Source organism: Oscarella lobularis, chromosome 13 (assembly GCF_947507565.1).
Source record: "Oscarella lobularis chromosome 13, ooOscLobu1.1, whole genome shotgun sequence".
NCBI lineage: Eukaryota > Metazoa > Porifera > Homoscleromorpha > Homosclerophorida > Oscarellidae > Oscarella > Oscarella lobularis.
The window spans coordinates 2,411,446-2,428,734 of record NC_089187.1 but is presented as its reverse complement, the minus strand read 5'-3'; the positions used below and the strand labels follow the sequence as shown (position 1 = coordinate 2,428,734).

The 17,289-nt window shown below is 47.6% G+C and overlaps 4 protein-coding genes and 1 pseudogene across 5 annotated transcripts; 1 reads left to right on the top strand and 4 right to left on the bottom strand.

Annotated features, from left to right (window-relative positions):
- Window positions 1–17: 17 nt before the first annotated feature.
- On the bottom strand, window positions 18–4,412 carry LOC136194414 (collagen alpha-1(IV) chain-like). The gene is made up of 22 exons (XM_065983520.1): window positions 4,388–4,412; window positions 4,264–4,328; window positions 4,148–4,214; window positions 3,863–3,910; window positions 3,787–3,807; window positions 3,699–3,734; window positions 3,582–3,644; window positions 3,465–3,527; window positions 3,370–3,414; window positions 3,260–3,313; window positions 3,183–3,209; window positions 2,568–3,066; window positions 2,097–2,516; window positions 1,718–2,038; window positions 1,519–1,668; window positions 1,233–1,466; window positions 1,122–1,163; window positions 1,052–1,069; window positions 854–1,000; window positions 691–796; window positions 450–636; window positions 18–388 (listed from the first exon to the last, which is right to left on the bottom strand). The coding sequence occupies exons 2-22, from the start codon at window positions 4,266–4,268 to the stop codon at window positions 146–148; spliced, it is 2,796 nt and encodes a 931-aa protein (XP_065839592.1). The 5' UTR covers window positions 4,269–4,328; window positions 4,388–4,412; the 3' UTR covers window positions 18–145.
- A 26-nt stretch (window positions 4,413–4,438) lies between these two features.
- On the bottom strand, window positions 4,439–7,031 carry LOC136194896 (collagen alpha-1(IV) chain-like; annotated as a pseudogene).
- A 27-nt stretch (window positions 7,032–7,058) lies between these two features.
- On the bottom strand, window positions 7,059–11,938 carry LOC136194415 (collagen alpha-1(IV) chain-like). 2 transcript variants are annotated; one of them, XM_065983522.1, is made up of 22 exons: window positions 11,715–11,938; window positions 11,413–11,518; window positions 11,238–11,362; window positions 11,028–11,180; window positions 10,903–10,969; window positions 10,802–10,849; window positions 10,581–10,631; window positions 10,501–10,527; window positions 10,418–10,453; window positions 10,296–10,367; window positions 10,183–10,245; window positions 10,092–10,136; window positions 9,988–10,041; window positions 9,489–9,933; window positions 8,993–9,430; window positions 8,508–8,945; window positions 8,181–8,447; window positions 8,110–8,130; window positions 7,883–8,050; window positions 7,721–7,826; window positions 7,494–7,668; window positions 7,059–7,448 (listed from the first exon to the last, which is right to left on the bottom strand). In XM_065983522.1, exons 4-22 carry the CDS (start codon window positions 11,030–11,032, stop codon window positions 7,206–7,208), a joined length of 2,769 nt encoding a protein of 922 aa, XP_065839594.1. In that variant the 5' UTR covers window positions 11,033–11,180; window positions 11,238–11,362; window positions 11,413–11,518; window positions 11,715–11,938; the 3' UTR covers window positions 7,059–7,205. The 2 variants fall into 2 exon arrangements, with proteins under 2 accessions (XP_065839594.1, XP_065839593.1); XM_065983521.1 differs by having other exon boundaries at window positions 11,238–11,518.
- A 1,349-nt stretch (window positions 11,939–13,287) lies between these two features.
- LOC136194895 (uncharacterized) lies at window positions 13,288–16,226 on the bottom strand. The gene is made up of 11 exons (XM_065984146.1): window positions 16,198–16,226; window positions 15,965–16,020; window positions 15,869–15,904; window positions 15,653–15,817; window positions 15,438–15,605; window positions 15,162–15,338; window positions 14,941–15,111; window positions 14,496–14,888; window positions 14,303–14,446; window positions 13,966–14,250; window positions 13,288–13,887 (listed from the first exon to the last, which is right to left on the bottom strand). Exons 1-11 carry the CDS (start codon window positions 16,224–16,226, stop codon window positions 13,451–13,453), a joined length of 2,061 nt encoding a protein of 686 aa, XP_065840218.1. The 3' UTR covers window positions 13,288–13,450.
- On the top strand, window positions 16,198–17,267 carry LOC136194457 (transmembrane ascorbate-dependent reductase CYB561-like). The gene is made up of 5 exons (XM_065983580.1): window positions 16,198–16,260; window positions 16,312–16,522; window positions 16,576–16,775; window positions 16,829–16,983; window positions 17,041–17,267. Exons 2-5 carry the CDS (start codon window positions 16,318–16,320, stop codon window positions 17,198–17,200), a joined length of 720 nt encoding a protein of 239 aa, XP_065839652.1. The 5' UTR covers window positions 16,198–16,260; window positions 16,312–16,317; the 3' UTR covers window positions 17,201–17,267.
- The last annotated feature ends 22 nt before the right edge of the window (window positions 17,268–17,289 follow it).

Sequence of the window (17,289 nt, the reverse complement as noted above, 5' to 3'; positions counted from 1 at the left end):
CGTGCCTCATCACCATATCGAAAAACGGCTAGGAGATTGAATTGGAAAATCAAATTTTTGCAACTTGAAGACACTGACAAGAAAGATGCAGACGCACAGTACACACACACACACACTAACTAGTTATAAATGATGCCAAACGAGGTCATGTGTCAGTCTTGCGAAAGCAAACTCTGCAGCGGCTAGCGCGGCGACGACCAGGTCCGGTTGTCGAATGGTCGGAGTCAGCCGCGGCGAGCCAATAAGCTCGATTCGATGGGTGCGTGCGACATTTCTTTTGACTGGAAAAGCTGCACTCAATCGTCAACGCGCTTGAAAAGGTTTTCAGACAAGATCCAGTATTAGATAAGCTTTCGTGAGAGCCAACCGACGAAGAGGTACCTGTATTCTAATAGGTATCAGAATGAATACTACAGCTATACATAGAACGGCGTCATTGATAGTCTTACTCCTGCAAAACTGTATCCCACCCAAAGACTGACGTATTGATCATCAGGGCAATCGGGAATTTTCGTTGTGAAACTGTGCTCAACAGCGACGATGCCCGCTCCACTGCAAACCGTACACCTGCTAATGTTGGCCGCAGAAACGTCAGCCGGTGCACTAGTTGAAATATCATCAGACGAAAGCCAATAGCTATGCAAGACAAGAAAATGTAAATACACACATACGTAAGCATGATCAATTTGCCTGTAGCCTGAGCGCATGTTTGAGTCGCAAAATTTCCCGGTGCAGGCGATAAAGGGGCGCCGATTGAAACTTCTCATGCACGAGGAACGATCTCCGAGAGATTGACCTGGACGAATAGTAAATAAAATCCAACAGTTGTTGGATGAACTGCTTTCTGTCTTACTCAGCGAAAACCCGTAACCATGGGCAAATGTAAACGAATAACCTGAGTATTCCTTAGATAGTTTACTACCAGAAGTACAGACTGGTTCTTCTGATGAAAGGGAATGAAACACAATAAAAGTAGAACTTTCGACTATGCGAACAGGCTCTAATAAATCAGAGATTACTTTGTATACTTGCAAAGAAAAGAAGCTCTAACCCATTTCGGGACAAGTGCCTACAAGAGACAATATAGTATGACTGCTAACATAATAGTAGGTGGCTCTCACATTCTCCTGTCTCTCCTCTTTCTCCAACGTCACCCTTAGAACCTGAAAGAATCAAAATTTGTACAGTAACTATATTTCCTGGGTATCACGTAAGCCATTTCTTGACATTACCTTTTGTTCCATCAACTCCTTTAGGCCCAACAGGCCCTCGTTGACCTATTTCGCCTTTCCGACCTATTAGTCCACGCGATCCATTTACACCTGGATTTCCACCAGGTCCACGGGAACCAGGATCGCCCTGACTTCCTTTCTTTCCTCTTTGCCCAGGAGTCCCATCTTCACCCGCAACGCCTTTTTGACCTTCTACACCCTTTTCGCCAGACAATCCAACATCGCCTTTTTTGCCTAGACAATGTCAACTTTACAAATAATTGTTCACCAACAACTGCGTGTTTACCTTTAACCGTGCGTCCTGGAGTTCCTGGTGGTCCCTCGTTCCCTTTAGGACCCGAAGGCCCTCGTCGACCTATTTCGCCTTTCTGACCCATTAGTCCACGCGATCCGTCTACACCTGGCACCCCACGGGGACCAGGATCGCCTTTTTTGCCTAGACAATGTTAACTCTACAAATAATCATCAACAAGTTCATGTTTTACCTGTAACTGCTTCTCCCTTACTACCCTTGTCACCTTTTTCGGCGTCGCGTCCTGGAATTCCTGGTGGTCCCTCATCCCCTTTGACACCGTTTATTCCATCAACTCCTTTAGGCCCAACAGGACCCGGGGGCCCTCGTCGACCTATCTCTCCTTTCTGACCCAATGGTCCACGAGTTCCATTTATACCCGGTATTCCAATAGGACCACGAGGACCTGGATCGCCTTGACTTCCTTTCTTTCCTCTTCGCCCGTCTTCACCCGCAACGCCTTTTTGACCTTTGACGCCCTTTTCGCCAGACATTCCAACATCGCCTTTCTCGCCTAAAAGCGTTGCCTCTCCAAATAAATAAACAAGTGAAAAAAACGATTATTCACTCACCTATAACCGCTTCTCCCTTACTACCCTTGTCTCCTTTTTTGGCGTCGCGTCCTGGAATTCCAGGTGGTCCAGGATCCCCTTTGGCACCGTTTATTCCATCAATTCCTTTAGGCCCAACTGAACCCTGAGGCCCTCGTTGACCTATCTCTCCTTTCTGACCCAATGGTCCACGCGTTCCATTTATACCCGGTATTCCAATAGGACCACGAGGACCTGGATCGCCTTGACTCCCTTTACTTCCTTTTCGTCCACGAGTTCCTTCTTCTCCTGTTTCCCCCTTGGGTCCACGAACACCAGTATCCCCTTTTAGCCCGTCTGATCCCTTTGGTCCAGTTGCTCCAGATAGTCCATCTTGTCCTGCGACACCTTTTTGACCTTTTACGCCCTTTTCTCCAGGCAGTCCAACATCGCCTTTCTCACCTAGACCTCATTGCCTCAAATGCCTCAAGATAATTGATGTAAGTCACTCACCTATAACCGCCTCTCCCTTGCTACCCTTTTCTCCCTTTTCAGCGTCCAGTCCTGGAAGTCCTGGCGGTCCAGCATCTCCTTTGATTCCATTTATCCCATCAATTCCAGTAGAACCAACAGAGCCTGGAAGTCCTATCTCTCCTTTCTGACCCTTAGCTCCAAGCGTTCCCTTTAGACCTGATAGCCCAATAGGTCCTCGAGGGCCAGGATTACCCTGACTTCCCTTGTTTCCTGTATCCCCAGGAGTTCCATCTTCACCTGCAACTCCTTTATCTCCCGCATCTCCTTTGATTCCAACAATACCAGGAACACCTCTGGCTCCTTTTTTTCCGTCAGATCCTGTACGTCCAGTGCGTCCTTTGTCTCCTCGTTGACCTTTCATTCCCTTTACGCCTGTTATAGACAGGCCTCTCTCTCCTTTCATTCCCAATTCACCCTTGTCACCCTTAAGCCCATCAACTCCCGGGATCCCTTTTTCTCCGACGTCTCCAACATCTCCCTACACAAAACAAAAGCATCTCTCAGCATTTTCAATGTACTTTGTCAAAAAAAAGTTTAATTAAATAGATCTTCACGTAAATCACGATAAAAAGCCACGTTTTTATAATTCACAACCTTAGGTCCTTGAGCGCCTTTCAGTCCCTAAAAAACCAACGCATTCGTCTCGTGCATGTTATCATTTCACGCTATACCTGATCTCCTTTTGTTCCCACTTCTCCCTTGTCGCCTTTGGGGCCGACATTTCCCTGTAGACGACAAAACAGCTTCGCCATAAACTTATTATCATACAGTATATAGATACAGTGTTTCCTTTCACGCCGGGAATTCCTTGATGTCCACGGTCCCCCTACCAAATGACTGCACTCAAGTCAAAATAAAACGCTGCAGCGGATTAACCTTCTTCCCTTTGTGACCTTGCTTTCCTCTCCAACCAGGTTCACCTTTTTTACCACGAATACCCTAAAGAACGGACGGCTTTGCTTAGACTGCTTTGCAGTGTAAATGTTCCTTCACTTTTGGCCCTTCAAGGCCTTCTAGCCCGGGTCTTCCCGTCAATCCTGGTTCTCCCGTAAGACCCTTTATATATCAGTAACAGTCATACTGAAATTTGAATAGAAAGTTATCATTTACCGTTTGACCTGGAGGTCCTCGTTCGCCTCTGTCCCCCTAGTGCAACTATGTATATTGGCCAATCATCATTTCACTTAGATGACTTCACCTTTTCCCCTTGTATCACCATCTACTTAAAAGAAATGCTTCTCTACCAAGCCTACTCATAAACAGTGTTTAAATACCAAGGGTTCACCTCCGGACGCTTCTTCAATTAAAGGCTCAAACGTAGTCTAAACAACGCTTGTTACAGGCTTTCAATCAAACCTTTGTCCAACTTCAACGGTGTCGGTTACGACATGCGTTTATCAGTGCCGACGAGCTCTGATATTACCCCACAGCACTAATGGGGCTCCCTCAATACCGGTTCGTCTTCATGATCGTCTCAACGAGATCGACGATCGGTGTTATACTACTTAGCTTTATCGATGTCGGCAAAATAACAGAAAAAAGTGTAAAAAGAGCCTTGCCGGAGAAATGGCGTTGACCCAAAAAAATAGCGCAGCAATTGCAAGAACGAAGTGAGCTCCGGAATAACTACAAAAACGGTTAAAAGTTATCGTGATAACGTTTTTACTGCATAAACCTCATAAGAAAAAGCGAGACGCTAAAATATGCGTATGCAGAGACAAAGTCGGTGCTCGTGTGAGCCTAGAGTGGGGGAGAGGATGTGGGTGCCGGCATATCTGTAGTCGGAATGCGGATCTTACTGGAAGCGATTCGCGGCAGAATCGCTGAGCGCACTCTAGCAAAATTACAGCTAGGAGAGAAGGAATAAATTAAGATTTCAACAAGCAAGAATCAAAGATTGAAATAAAGAGCCATACTGAATAGAAAAAAAAGAGTTTTCTTACTCCTGATTGTTTTTGCAATACAGGAGAAAGCAAACTGGCAGACGCACAAAAAACATTACACATACATGAAAACTTCGTAAATGATACCGTTAGTAGGCTGCTCTACAGGTCAGCCTTGCGATAGCAAACGCGGCAGCGACCGGTGCGCCCTTCTCCAGGTCCTTTCGTCGAATGGTCGGCGTTTGCAGCAGCGAGCCAATAGGCTCGATTCGATGAGTGCGTGCGACATTTCTTTGAATTGGAAAAACTGCATTCAACCGTCAAAAAACTGAGAAACCTCGGCAGACAAGATCCTGAATCGGAGAGAATTTCTTGCGAGCCAAGCGACGAGACCGCGCCCGTATTCTAGAAGTAGCAGAAAACGTTAGAACGACGCGACTACTCAGTCAAGTTGGCTTACTCCAGCGAAACTGTATCCTGACCAAAGATTGACATAATTTCTTGGACACATAGGAGTATTCGTTGTGAAGCTGTGCGCGACTTTGACGATGCCTAATCCGCTGCAGACAGTGCACCTACTGATCGACTCGTTGCCCGGAGAAGTCTCAGCCGATACACCAGACGAAAGCCAGTAACTGATCACAACAGAAATAAATAATTAATTAATTAATTAAATACACAATCTTTATATAATCAATCGGTTTGCCTGTATCCAGTTCGCATGTTTGCGTCGCACGAATCTCCAGTACAAGCCATAAAGAGACGACGATTAAAAGTTTCCATACAGGAAGAAGGATCGCCAAGCGATTGACCTATATAGGGTATAGTTCAACGACAAACAATGTGTTTCGTACTTTACCCAAAGAAAAGCCGTAGCCATTAGCAAACGAAAATGAATAGCCAGAATATTCTTTTTCGAATCCATCAGGACAAGCCGGTTCTTCCGGCGAAAGCGAATGAAGCACGACGAGGGTAGATTTTTCAACAGGCGTTTCGGCTTCGATTCCCGTTGGTATTTCTGTACGAGATGAAGCTAAAGAAACGTACATTAGAAACATGCGTCCGATTGCGAAAAAAACAATTCGAAAGCTCTAACCTGCTGTGGGAGGATAAACACCTAGAAAAGAAAAAAAAAGGACTGTGCAAAATTGATTCTGTTAAGTGGTGCTCACATTCACATTCTCCTTTATCTCCTTTCTCTCCGGCTAACCCAATCGGTCCTGTAGGTCCAGTATCGCCCATTTGACCTTTCATTCCTTTCTCGCCAGGATTCCCAGCATCGCCCTTGTCACCTAAATAGTCGTTTTCAATAATTAAATTAATTAATTTAAAATTTTTGTTTTACTTACCTTGGACTGCATCTCCCTGAACACCCTTATCTCCCGTCGCACCGACGCTTCCTGGAACTCCTGGTTCACCCCGCTCTCCCGGAGCGCCATTCGTCCCATCAGCGCCTCTGAGTCCAACAGGTCCCTGAGGCCCCCGTTGACCTGGCTCTCCTTTCTGACCCGCCGTTCCAGGCGTTCCAACTTCACCTGGTTCTCCCTTAGGTCCAGCTGGGCCGGTATTACCTTGACTTCCTTTATTTCCATTGCGCCCAGGAGTTCCATCTTCGCCCGGAAATCCTTCGTCTCCTCTTTCACCCTTGGTTCCACGTTCACCGTCGTCTCCTTTTAACCCAATCGGTCCTGTAGGTCCAGTATCGCCCATTTGACCTTTCATTCCTTTCTCGCCAGGATTCCCAGCATCGCCCTTGTCACCTAAAAAAATCGTCGTTTTCAATAATTAAATTAATTAATTTAAAATTGTTGTCTTACGTTACCTTGGACTGTATCTCCCTGAACACCCTTATCTCCCGTAGCACCGACGCTTCCTGGAACTCCTGGTTCACCCCGCTCTCCCGGAGCGCCATTCGTCCCATCAGCGCCTCTGGGTCCAACAGGTCCCTGAGGCCCCCGTTGACCTGGCTCTCCTTTCTGACCCGCCGTTCCAGGCGTTCCAACTTCACCTGGTTCTCCCTTAGGTCCAGCTGGGCCGGTATTACCTTGACTTCCTTTACTTCCATTGCGCCCAGGAGTTCCATCTACGCCCGCAAATCCTTCGTCTCCTCTTTCACCCTTGGGCCCAGGATCGCCGACGTCTCCTCTGGTCCCTGAGGCCCTCTATTTCCGGGAGTTCCATCTTCTCCAGGCTCGCCTTTTTGACCGTTTGTTCCATCTGTTCCAGGAGCCCCAACATCGCCCTTTTCACCTAGAGACAACATAAAAGCGTCGAGTCTTTGAACAACGCTGCTTTACCTATAACTGCGTCTCCTTTGCTCCCCTTGTCTCCTTTTAGTCCGTCGTTTCCTGGAACTCCTTGGAGACCCTGATCACCTTTATCGCCGTCAATTCCATCCACGCCTTTAGGACCAGGAAGTCCCAGACGCCCCCGTTCGCCTATCTCTCCCTTTGGACCAATCGGTCCACGTTCTCCTTTTTCACCTGGTCACCCTAACTAACTTGCAGATGAGCGCACGCGCAAAAATACACGCACGTGCGCTATCAGAAACCGGCGGCATCGTCGCCAATATCTCAAGTAGTCAGCCTACACTAAGCAACAAATACTTCTCCAGAAAAAAACGGTGAATAGCACAAAAAGAGCTCTGAAAGGAAAAGAGTCAAGAGCCCAAGCTCGATACAAGTTGAAACAGACAAAATTCACGTTACAGACACTAAGCCGGGCCGTCCTACAGTTACAAGTCAGCCTTGCGATAACAAACGCGGCAGCGACTAATGCGCCCTTCTCCAGGTCCTTTCGTCGAGTGGTCGGCGTCAGCAGCTGCGAGCCAATAGGCTCGATTCGATGAGTGCGTGCGACATTTCTTTGAACTGGAAAAACTGCATTCAACAGTCAAAAAGCTGTAAAACTTCGGCAGGCAAGATCCAGAATCGGATAGAATTTCTTGCGAGCCAAGCGACGAGATGGCCCCCGTATTCTAGAAGGAAGAATTAAGAGTTACAACTGCGTCCCTTTGGCTTACTCCAGCATAGCTGTATCCCCGCCAAAGGTCGACATAATTTTTCGGACACATGGGAACTTCTGTCATGAAGCTGTGTGCGACTTTGACGGTGCCTAATCCGCTGCAGACAGTGCACCTACTGATCGACTCGTTGCTCAAAGGAGTCTCAGCTCGTACACCAGACGAAAGCCAGTAGCTAAAAAAATGACTAGATATATACGCAATTTTTGTATAATCGATCGGTTTGCCTGTAGCCAGTGCGCATGTTTGCGTCGCACGAATCTCCAGTACAGGCAACGAAGAGACGACGATTGAAATTTTTCATACAGGAAGAAGGATCTCCAAGTGATTGACCTATACGGTATTAGTTGAACAAAAACGTGAAAAATCGAATGCGTTTTGTAGTTTACCCAAAGAAAAGCCGTAGCCATTCGCAAATGAAAATGAATAGCCAGAATATTCTTTATTGAATCCATTAGGACAAGTCGGTTCTTCTGATGAAAGCGAATGAAGCACGACGAGGGTAGAATTCTCCACAGGCGTTTTTCCTCCCTTTGGTTTCTCTGTAGGAGATAACTCTAAAAAATATCAAAATCACACTTCCGATTGCAGGAAAAAGATTATTTGAAAGCTCTACCCTCTTTGGGGGGAGTAATGCCTAGAAAAAATAATTTCTGTCACATTAGCGTTACTACGTGGTACACTCACATTCTCCTTTTTCTCCTTTCATCCCAGCAGGTCCACTCGTTCCATTTGCACCCGGTACTCCAACGGGTCCTCGGGGACCAGGAGCTCCTATATTTCCGTTGCGCCCAGGAGTTCCATCTTCGCCTGTAAATCCTTTGTCTCCCCTTTCACCCTTGAATCCACGTTCACCAATGTCTCCTTTTAGCCCAATTGATCCTTTAGGTCCGACATCGCCCATTTGACCTTTCATTCCTTTTTCGCTAGGACTCCCAACATCGCCCTTGTCACCTGAAAAAAAATTCTCCTTTTTAATAATCAATCAATTAATTAAAATTGTTGTTACCTTACCCTTGACTGTATCTCCATTAACACCCTTATCTCCCGTCGCACCGACGCTTCCTGGAACTCCTGGTTCACCCCGCTCTCCCGGAGCGCCATTCGTTCCATCAGTGCCTCTGGGTCCAACAAGTCCCTGAGGCCCCTGTTGACCTGGCTCTCCTTTCTGACCCGCCGTTCCAGGCGTTCCAACTTCACCTGGTTCTCCCTTAGGTCCAGCTGGGCCGGTATTACCTTGACTTCCTTTATTTCCATTGCGCCCAGGAGTTCCATCTTCGCCCGCAAATCCTTCGTCTCCTCTTTCACCCATGGGTCCAGGATCGCCGACGTCTCCTTTTAGACCGTCTGGTCCCTGAGGCCCTCTATTCCCGGGAGTTCCATTTTCCCCAGGCTCGCCTTTTTGACCGTTTGTTCCATCTGTTCCAGGAGCCCCAACATCACCCTTTTCGCCTAGAGACAACATAAAAGCGTCGAGTCTTTGAACAACTGGGCTATACCTGTAACTGCGTCTCCTTTGCTCCCCTTGTCTCCTCTTAGTCCGTCGTTTCCTGGAACTCCTTGGGGACCCTGATCACCTTTAACGCCGTCAATTCCATCCACGCCTTTAGGTCCAGGAAGTCCCACAAGCCCCCGTTCGCCTATCTCTCCCTTTGGACCAATCGGTCCACGTTCTCCTTTTTCACCTGGTGTTCCCTGAGGTCCTTGAGGGCCAATATTACCCTGACTTCCTTCGCTTCCTGGACGCCCGGGAGTTCCGTCTTCGCCTGTAAATCCTTTGTCTCCTCTTTCACCCTTGGGTCCAGAGGCACCAACGTCTCCTTTAAGACCGTCCGATCCCTTAGGTCCACGACTTCCAGGAATTCCATCTTCGCCAGATTCGCCTTTTTCACCATTCTGTCCATTCTGTCCAGACGCTCCAACATCGCCCTTTTCACCTACATGAGACAAACGTCGTCTTATTAATAAAAGCTAAAATATAAATACCGCTTTTACCTCTAATCGCTTCTCCCTTATCGCCCTTGTCTCCTTTCCCGCCGTCATTTCCTGGAACTCCTTGGGGACCCTGCTCCCCCGGAGCGCCATCCGTCCCATCAATGCCTTTCGGTCCAGCTGGTCCCGGAGGCCCCTGTTGACCTATCTCCCCTCTCGGGCCCACCGTTCCAGGCGTTCCATCTTTACCTGCTTCTCCAGTGGGTCCAGGGGGACCGGTAATACCTTGACTTCCTTTACTTCCTTTGCGCCCAGGAGTTCCATCTTCGCCCGAAAATCCTGAGGGTCCTCTTTCCCCTTTGTCCCCAGTAGGACCAGGAACGCCGTTGTCTCCTTTATCTCCAACTGATCCCTTCGGTCCGGTGTGACCGGGAGTTCCGTCTTCGCCTCGGTCACCTTGCCGACCCATCGTTCCCTTTTGGCCTTTGACTGACTCGCCTTTTATTCCCTGAAAGCAAAACGAGTCTCTTTTTCTGCTCAATATTATCGTGTCATACTCTACCTGAATTCCTTGGTCTCCAACTTCGCCCTTTTCACCTTTCGGACCAACGTCTCCCTGTAGACAAAAAACAGTTTTACGAAAAACTATGATCATGAAGTACTCACAGTGCTTCCTGTGGCTCCAGTTATTCCTCTAAGTCCAGGTTCTCCCTATAGAACTTCAAGGCAAGTAAAAAAATACAGCAGATTAATTAACCTTCATCCCTTTGTGACCCTGCTTTCCTCTCCGACCGGTCAGACCTGTTGCACCAGGAAGGCCCTAGAGAAAGTCTTTGCTTGGCTGCGTTGAGATAGACAGGTTAGCCTTACTTGAGGTCCTTCGGGACCCCGATGCCCAGCAAATCCACGCGGTCCTGGAAATCCGTCAGTTCCATTATGCCCCTTATTGATTAATTCACGCGCACGACGTCATACATAGACATGACATTCACCTGTTCGCCAGGATCTCCTTGAAGGCCCCGGTTTCCCTAGAGAAAAATATTTACGATTTTCAAATCGCTGTTTTTAAACGAACCTTTTCTCCTTTGTCTCCTTTAAGCATCTAAGGAAGAGAAACGCGTTTCGCTTAAGTCTTCTCGCTTCAATTAATCATACCTCCAACTCCACGCCACTTCCCAACATCTCTTCCAAAGGGCTCATGATAGTCTAAACAGAATAAGTCACAAGCAGCTCTCCCATCTGACCCAGTGTCTAATACACATTGTACATCACTATCCATAACAAATTTATTAGCGCCGCGAAGAAACGACTCGGGGCGCGTGAGCAAAAATAGCTCTAACGTTACCACTGCGCACAAAAACGAGCTCTTTCAATACCGGGTCATCTTCATGGCCATCTCGACGAGATCGATGAGAAATAGTATCCTATTTAGCGCTCTACGTTAGCTAAGATAGAGAAAAAGAGAAAAAAGTCTTACCGTGCGAATAGCGTTGGCCCAAAAGGATGGCACAGCAATTGCAAGGAGGAGACGAACTCCGAAGTGACTACACGAGAGAAAAAGTCAAAATTGTATCCTAAGAGAACCGCAGCTACCGCAGACACCTCATCTTCTGTACAGAAACAGCTAAGATGCTCAAATCAGTATGCGTACGGCGAGACAAAAAGTCCGCGATCGTGTGAGAATAGAGTGGGAGAGGATGTGGGTGTCGGCATAGCCTCGAGCGATTTTCCGCGAATTCGGAACAGGGAATAATTCTGCGTCCAAGTAGAAACGCAAATCAATGCGTGAGACCTCTACTGACAACTATGTACCCTAGCTTTGATGGAGACTCCAAGATTCAGCTATTTGAGTAAGCAGCTCGGGCAAAAAATCACGTCAAAATGAACTGCACTCCAGACGAAGGAAGTCCCAATTTCATGACAAAGAGACGCTGTTTCTGCTAACGGATGCACTCTAGATAAAGTGACCATTGTCGTCTTATCAGACCGTTCTTCGATAAAGGGAGGAGTCCAAACAATTATCCTGGGGGCGGAATCTTCGACGCCCGTCCATAATTCATCCAGCAAAGCAATATCGCTCTTCAGAACCCATCCTAACAAAAAAATTAGCTGAGAAAGGAGGAAGAGAACCTGACAGTGAAATGATGACGAAACTAAACTGCTCCTTTTTTCCAGGGGATTAATAATAAATTCAATCTCTGATTTAATTGTCTCGTGTTGAGGTGATACAAATGGCGGGGGAGTGGACATCTCTTTGGGGGCCCCTTTCGTTGCAGAACCCAAGCGGACCTTTCGCTGTGGTAGTACGTTGCTTTCTTGAGCTCTTCAGGTCCAAATGCGTTCGTCAAAGTCGTCTCTGGGGGCGCGTGGTCCGCTGGTTTCTTCGATCGGCTCCCGTGCGCTTTTCTGCCAAGTTTTCTCCTCGAATCGCATCTTCGTTAGTCGGTTGGAGTGCTCTTCGTCGCTAGACGCAATCTCCGCGCCGGAAAGAACGCATGTGAAAAAAACAAGGAGGAGCGATTGTTTATACGGGCACTGGGGCGGCAGATTCGAATACGATGCCAATAGAGTCGATCAAAGCATAATCTAAAGTAAAAACAACCCGTTAAAGCCAAGGAAAACGAAGGACCACAAGGAGCCGCCATTGATTTAGCGCCAAAATCGACCACGGTACGTCACCGTAAAGAACACGTGAAAAATTGGCGCGAATTTTCTCGACGAACCAGCGACTCGTTGCCCCGGTGAATCCAAGACAATGCCGTCACCAACGGATATTGCATAACGATTGCATAAGCTTTCGTATAAAAGCGGCTGCGTCCTGCGCACAACTTCAGTTCTGGCTAGGTGGGGAAAGCCTAAAGGGCGGAACCCTGGAGGTCGTCGGCGTTGGGAAAGCCATGGTCATGTCAACATTAAACGTGCTCAGCCGGTTGCCAATCCTTGCTGAAGCTGTAAGGTGCAGTGGATGAGCGTCGCGCGAGTTCTTCTCGTGGCGCGCGATTGGCACTGGGAAAGTCATAAAAGGTCCGTTGGATGGCTTGGGTCACGAAGCCTGACGTACCGCGTTATACCGAGTGGGCGTCAGGCTCAGATCAGTTCACTTTCCCGCCAAAGAAACGTGTGGGGGGCCCAGTGTCTCGTGGCTGTTTCTCACTCGGCTTAGTGACCTATAGCCTAAGATGACCTGACTTCCCAGACCAAAATCAAAGCACGTACAAGTTGACCTCTGGCTGTGTGTGGACTCGCGTTCGGCGCCTTCCCTCAACCCGGTAGTCCCGCTTCCTTTTAAGCGAAGGACTATGGCCCCATGGGTCACGGTGCAACGAGGTCGGGGGGACGGTGTGGGAGAGCCGTTCTCGATCCTAGGCCGCACCGTCGCGGTTGAGCCTATGATGCTACGGCTCGCTCTCAAATATTTTTGGGCTACTCAGCGTTCGAACCTCCACGCGGTGTAGCCTGGATTACGCCAATACGAACGCAGGACTACAAGGTACGTACACGGATTAATCGAACAGATAATGTCTTTTGTTTTTTTAGGTGCTTTTCTTCACTGAAAGAGCGCAGGCGGGACGAAGAATCGCCGAGAAACATCATGGAAGCACGTGTAGAAATTATTAATTGCATGCATGCTTAGACGTTTGCACGAATAAAATGTACGTATTTCTCTCCGCATAATAAATTCGCATGGCCGCATCCGGGGGTATCTGTGACTTTTCGCGTTTTCGTCGGAGCCCGAGGTCGCTCCGTCTACGACGACGTGTTTCGAACGCTTATTCGGACTCCGAGTAAGTGTGCGATTATTCTCTCCCTCCCTCTTCGACGACTCGTCACTGTAGACGACACCAACGGGTTGGAATGGGAATTGAGAACGTTTTTCATTAAGAAATACGGCCAGGAAATACATCCTTACATTGTACAAACACACGATATTTTTTTGTCTAGGCAATAAGTGCCAGCATCTCGTCATGATTGCTCAGAGAAATTTCCTAACCTCTAACTCTCTACGCCAAACAGAAACAAAAACGTCAAGGCGGACAATCTCGTTCTTTACTGAAGAAAATCGAGGAGACGATAAGAGCTGTTCCTATAGCACTGCCTCGAAATTCAACATAGTACTGAGGACACATTGTCAGACCGCCAGGAAACTGGTTCTCTATCTTCTCGTCAATGTCCAATATTGTGACGCGCCTGTCAATTCCAACGTTGTTAAAATGAGGAATATGATAACGGAGGTATTTTCCAGGACGGTATCTATCACCGAGGTTAATCTCCTTGCTATCATCAAGGTAGCAACGCAGCCACACGGTCAAGTGATGACCCGTAAAGGAACCAGGCTCGCCTTCAATCATGCGCACATGAAACTGCAGCGATTTGTATGCCTTTGGGATAAGAGCTGAGGGCAACGTTCCCCACTGGAAGGGATTATCGCCATTGGGAATAAAAGCGAAAGCTGCTCTGCCGGCTTCAAAGCAAACGTAGTTAGGCATAGCAATAAATAAATAAATAAATAAATAAATAAATAAATAAATTTTCAGCTCACCTTTCGCTGCGTCACCTACAAAACTTCGCCTTTTTCTTGAGGAAGACATGACGGTTGTGTCTGAGAATGAATTCGGGTATAGGCAATCGACGCATACGTCCATGGTGCATTCCCTTCCAGGTGAGGCGCTGACCGGTAGCGTTTTCTCAGTGTCGTTCAGACTAAGCTTCCACGCAGTGCTGCCACACGAGGAGCTCTTGAATCCGCAATCGCCACCAGACCCATCATCAGGGCAGTCAAACGATACGGAGCCATCATCGAGAGGCTCAGGCTCTGCTATCTGACCTTGGACAAAAAAAGCATCAAAGATTACTTTAAAAAATTATTGCTCTCATACTTGCGTTGATTGGATTGATGCAGTCAACTCCGCATTTTGTGCTGCAGCACTTCATCTTTTCAGGACAATTTCCGTCGTGCTGACAATACAGTCCACAACGAGTAGGAACGAAGTCGGAAACCGCCGGACATTCGCCGCTTTTTACTAAACAAAAAAGAGGTTATTTTCCCAAGGAGACTATTGAGTATCTCACCTCTGCAAGCATCCGTTTTACTTGTCTCAAGTCTTCTCATTTCGTACGTAGTGTCACTAGGCACAGTGACCTGCAACTGAATTCTACTATCAAAAGACTGGCGTCGATCGGACGACAACTGAATGCAAACTGGAGTGAAGACAAATTCGAAACCGGACGCCTTGAGCGTTATCAACGAGCTCCTTCCCACCGTACTATTTGTGACCGTGTCCAGAAGTTGGGCCATGACTAAAACGTTACCTGCTCCACGAGGAATGCGATAGTAGAAAAAGATAGATCGCAAAGCCGGTCTAATATCGCTGGCCGCTGCCATATAGAAGATGTGACTACTAACTTTATGAGATCCACTGTCAAGATAGATAACCGGATGAACTCCAATCAACTTCTCTGGCCCTAAAATACGGCTTTGAAAAAATCTCCCGGTAGCTACGGCGTATAAACGTACCTGGTTTTACGCAAAATGGCTCTGCTCCAGTCCACTTTCCACCACCACAACCGAGGCACCTACGTTCGCTTGAACCTATAAGCTGAAATCCTTCGTCGCAAAAGTAGACAGCCCCAGAGGCGTCGTCAAAAAGAACGGACCCATCTCGAGGAGGATCCAGAGGACCGCACCCTATACAAAAGAATAAATCGGCTTCCATCACAACGTTCTCGGTTACGTACGACTTCGACATGGCACGGGCATATAGATTTCCGCATTCCAAGTTTCGCTTGTCGAATTACACGATCTCGTCTCGCCTCCAACAGGAACATATCCGTCGGGGCAAGTCAACGACGCCGTCAAGCCGTCGTCGGACACGTGAACCGAAACAGGCCCGCGAATGTCCGTCACATTACACTCTAGAGAAAACAAGGAAAGTAAATTCCTCAAAGCCAAAACGCTGCTCCGGTCGACGGATGAAAGCCCTATAGACTACATGGGTTTGATCGTTCACGTACCAGAACATCCTTCGATGAAACAAGGCTGGCTCTCCGACGCGCTGCCCTCGCAATCGTTTCCGTAGCGATCGGGTGGCGGGCTATCGCATGAACGTTGTCTTGTGCTCGTTCCACTTCCGCATGTTTGAGAGCATGATGCCCAATGAGTCCACTCTCCCCACTGGCCGTCTAGAGGGACGGAATAGGGTGACGTTAATTTGATTTTTATGTCTTGCTTTGGGCGCATAAAGGTGTCCTTCCAAGCCACTCTGTTTCACAGCAAACTCGACTTGGATGGCCATAAAGACTGAAGCCTTCGTTGCACGTGTACTGGGCCTTTGATCCATCAGGAGAAATTTCTACTTGTCCATTGGACGGGGATGGAAGACTTGGACAAAAGTCTAGACATCGTAGGTAGACTTTCTCATAGCAGCGTCTTTATAAGGAGATACATGACGGTGTCTGAGGCGTGACGACGTCCAAGCATGCTGCAAGAAGGTACGTCAAAAGGACTCGGGTGTGTGGGGTCTTCATTTGGCCTTGGTTACGCTGAAAGTGAAGTGGAACTACGGACGTTCCGAGTACTGTCAATTGATCTGGGTGGCTTCAATCCAAAAACATCTACAGTCTCTTCCAACTTCCGCTTTTAACCAACAGTGCGGCTTCCGCTGCGGGCTCCTCTCAGAAGCCCCAGGCCTCAGGGACAACTCCCAGGACATCCAGTCGTAGCGCACGGTAGAGCACAACAAATCGGGTCCCGATCGAAGTACACGATGTCTACATTTTCGAATCAGGCCGAAAAGGCGACATAACGCCATGTTTCAAACGGGAAATCTGTTGTCAGGTTGGCTCCACCTCCCCAGCATGCGCACTAAAGAAATCATTTCTCCGTCAGCTGACGATGAAACGCGACGATGCTGGAGAACGCGTCTACGTTCCAATCTGGCTCTTCACCTTATACGAACTCGCCAGTGCATTGCCAACGGTTCTAATCGTCTACTGGACGTGGAGCTATCGCGGCGGATTGGCGTGGAACGGATCGGAGCAGCATTTCAACTGGCATCCTGTTCTAATGGTAACAGGGCTCATTTACTTTACCAGCCAATGTAAGTCGAACGCCAAATCGCGGCCGCAACCACGAGCATTTATTTTCTACTAGCGTTACTCGCGTTTCGTCTACTTCCGTGTTCGAAAGCGACAAAGAAGGCGCTGCACGTGCTACTTCATCTTTGCAGTGGCACGTGCGCTGTGATCGGTCTCGTTGCCGTGCTGGAGTTTCATAGGCGAAACGGGCATTCGGATTTTCATTCTCTTCACAGTTGGTGTGGTCTGATCACACTTGCTTTATTCACCTTGCAGGTGTTCTAGAGTCTAATTGCCTTGATTGGGTTTATGTTTTATTTTTCTTGTAGTTTCTTTTGGGGTTTTGTGCCTTTTTGTTTCCGGGTTTTCGTATGGAGCGTCGGACTTCGTTTCGTCCGATTCATTCCGTGCTGGGTCTCGGCGTTTTTTCGCTTGCCATTGTAACGTCTCTCATTGGCATCAACGAGAAAATACAATTTATAAAGCAAGTCATATAGTATTCATAAAGAAATTAGGATTATTTATTTATTTATTTATTTAGCTTGGCCAGTCATGAGGATGAAGAGATGTCTCTTGAAAATGTTCTTGCTAACAGTGTGGGCCTCATAATACTCTTCATTTTTTGTCTCGTATTTGCAATATTGTCAAGAAAGCGATACAAGGCGTTGTCTCAGAGGCAAGGAGAATTACTATTGCCCTAACAGACTTTTATTTATTGGCATGCGCATATATATTTAATAAATCACACGCGTTCGTTGTGTTGATCAAAACCCCAAATTTACGAACCTGA

Bases quoted from the DNA above. Each gene is read 5' to 3' on its own strand.
- LOC136194414 (XM_065983520.1), bottom strand. The intron at 3,645-3,698 runs GTAAATGATAAC...TGATATATAAAG, and splicing joins GAGGACCTCCAGGTCAAACG to GGTCTTACGGGAGAACCAGG. The intron at 2,517-2,567 runs GTGAGTGACTTA...AATGAGGTCTAG, and splicing joins CAAGGGAGAGGCGGTTATAG to GTGAGAAAGGCGATGTTGGA.
- LOC136194415 (XM_065983521.1), bottom strand. The intron at 10,368-10,417 runs GTGAATGTCATG...TTAATCAATAAG, and splicing joins AAGGAGATCCTGGCGAACAG to GGGCATAATGGAACTGACGG. The intron at 8,051-8,109 runs GTAGAGCTTTCA...GATATTTTTTAG, and splicing joins CATTACTCCCCCCAAAGAGG to AGTTATCTCCTACAGAGAAA.
- LOC136194895 (XM_065984146.1), bottom strand. From the start codon at position 16,226: ATGTCGCCTTTTCGGCCTGATTCGAAAAT. The intron at 16,021-16,197 runs GTAGACATCGTG...TTTGGATTGAAG, and splicing joins TTTCGGCCTGATTCGAAAAT to CCACCCAGATCAATTGACAG. The intron at 14,889-14,940 runs GTACGTTTATAC...GCCGTATTTTAG, and splicing joins GCCATTTTGCGTAAAACCAG to GGCCAGAGAAGTTGATTGGA.
- LOC136194457 (XM_065983580.1), top strand. From the start codon at position 16,318: ATGAAACGCGACGATGCTGGAGAACGCGTCTACGTTCCAATCTGGCTC. The intron at 16,523-16,575 runs GTAAGTCGAACG...ATTTTCTACTAG, and splicing joins CATTTACTTTACCAGCCAAT to CGTTACTCGCGTTTCGTCTA. The intron at 16,776-16,828 runs GTGTTCTAGAGT...TTTTTCTTGTAG, and splicing joins TTGCTTTATTCACCTTGCAG to TTTCTTTTGGGGTTTTGTGC.